General features: G+C 62.2%; 1 protein-coding gene across 1 annotated transcript in view; it reads right to left on the bottom strand.

Moving 5' to 3' along the window:
- ITGB2 (integrin subunit beta 2) overlaps positions 1-1,771 on the bottom strand; it is a gene marked incomplete at its 5' end in the record, with an annotated part of 28,106 nt that overhangs the window by 6,815 nt on the left and 19,520 nt on the right. The window contains 2 exons of the mRNA XM_023521129.1: positions 869-912; positions 1,545-1,771. Of these exons, the coding sequence (XP_023376897.1) occupies positions 869-912; positions 1,545-1,771 (271 nt within the window). The remainder of the gene's footprint in view (positions 1-868; positions 913-1,544) is intronic.

The following is a 1,771-nucleotide window of genomic DNA, read 5'->3' as shown; positions in this document are numbered from 1 at the left end:
GCTGGCCAGGTTCAGCTGGTCCAGCGGCACCCTGGGGTCGCAGGCCCAAGCACCTGCGATGCAGACAGGTCTGGGACCCCTCCCCACACACACACCCACCTTGGCTCAGCTCAGGGGTCGCACCATCTTTCACAGAAGATGGCGCCGCTTTATCTTACAGACGTGACCACTGGGTCGTTCTCCTGCCTTAGGGCCTTCTGTGACTCCCCAGAATGGACCCGTCGCCTCTGTGGAGCTCACAAGCCCCCTCTGCCTCCACCGCCTGCCCCCTCCCGCCCCGCCTGTGGGGCTCCACTGTGGCTGGGCAGCTGCGCTCCTCCATGCCTCTCCCTCCCCCACGTGGGGACTCGGACCACAGAAGAGCCAGTGCACGCTGTCCTTACAGGCGAGGGGGCATCTGGACGCCTATTTCTCAGAAGCACGGTGAATGGGAGCCGGGAACGGGCTCGGAAAGGCCTGCGACTGCCCAGTGCCTTGTCTATGCTGTCGGGGGCAGGGTTTGGGGTTCAGGCCTCCTGCCTAGCTTCCGCCCTGTCACTGCTCCTGTTCCTGCTGCTAATAGCAGTACTCCTTTGGGACCAGCTCCAACCTGCCGAGAAGGGGGCCGCCGTGTCCTATAACACAGTCAAGGTCTCGACCTGCTGGTGCTGGTGCAGCTGATGCGGGCGGTCTCTGGACCTGCTGCATCCAGCCGTCAGCGCTGCAAGGAGTTAAGCCAGTGTCCCTGTGGCTTGGCCAGCTCCCACTGCCTGCCCCCTCCCCCTTCCCCGTGTCCCTGGAGAGGTCCCATCCTCGCTCCAGAGTCTGGGAAAAGTGACGGCAACTACTGGTCTCGCCGTTGGCTGCGGGCAAGTGCCCTGCACCTCACAGGCCGAGGCCGCAGCAGGTCACCGGCAGCAGCAGAGGGTCGAGCTGGATGGAGGGACAGTGAGGGGCCAGAGAGTGAGAGGCATCTGTGCGAGGAGGCACCCTGCCAAACTGTGGCAAGCAAACACAACAGCGACGAGGGGGAGACGAGGAAGGACAGCGAAGCTGCTGTGGGGACGGAGACAAGCCCCACGAGCGCCTCCCACTTCCGAGGGTGGGAGGCACAGTGATTCAGAGCGGGGCCAGGAGGAAGTGATCTCAGGAGCGGGTGGTTTCCGCGGGGAGGCGGCCGCGGGTGGGGCCCCGGCAGTGGCCAAGGGATTATGTGGGAAGGCCTGGGGCAGGCCCAAGTTCGTGAACTTTCCTGCTGTATCTTACACTTCTCCAAAGTGCCCACATTCAGGTGGGCGTGGATACAAAGCTGGAGAGTTTTCCCTGCAGATTCCAACGCTCGCTACATTGTTGCAAAAGCAGAAACCTCACAGCAACACCAAGAGGTAAGCTGCTGATGTGCTGAATTTCGCAGACAAGGAAATAACCCTTTTTCATCCACACGGAAATGCCATGTGGCAGAAAGAGGCCTCGGGCTCCCCGGCAGCAGTGATCACGTCCCCCGAGACCGTGGCCCCAGAGAGGCCATCTCCCCATGTGCCTGGCCCGCGGAAGCAGAACTCAGCCTGTGGTGACACTGGGTTTTGTCATCATTCTGCTGACATGGCTGCATCTCGCCCGGTTGCTCAAGACCCCAAGCCCACGTACCTCATAGGTTTTCACCATCCTCTTGGTCACGGCGAAGATGGGCTGGATGTTGCTCTCGGCCAGTTTGTGCGCCAGCTGGCCCACGGATGGGTAGTCCTGGACAAGAGATGCCCGGTCACTCGGGCCCGAGGCTGGAACCAGCCGT

The sequence above is a fragment of the Pteropus vampyrus genome, unplaced genomic scaffold, assembly GCF_000151845.1.
Source record: "Pteropus vampyrus isolate Shadow unplaced genomic scaffold, Pvam_2.0 Scaffold296, whole genome shotgun sequence".
NCBI lineage: Eukaryota > Metazoa > Chordata > Mammalia > Chiroptera > Pteropodidae > Pteropus > Pteropus vampyrus.
This window is presented reverse-complemented; position numbering and strand designations above follow the sequence as displayed.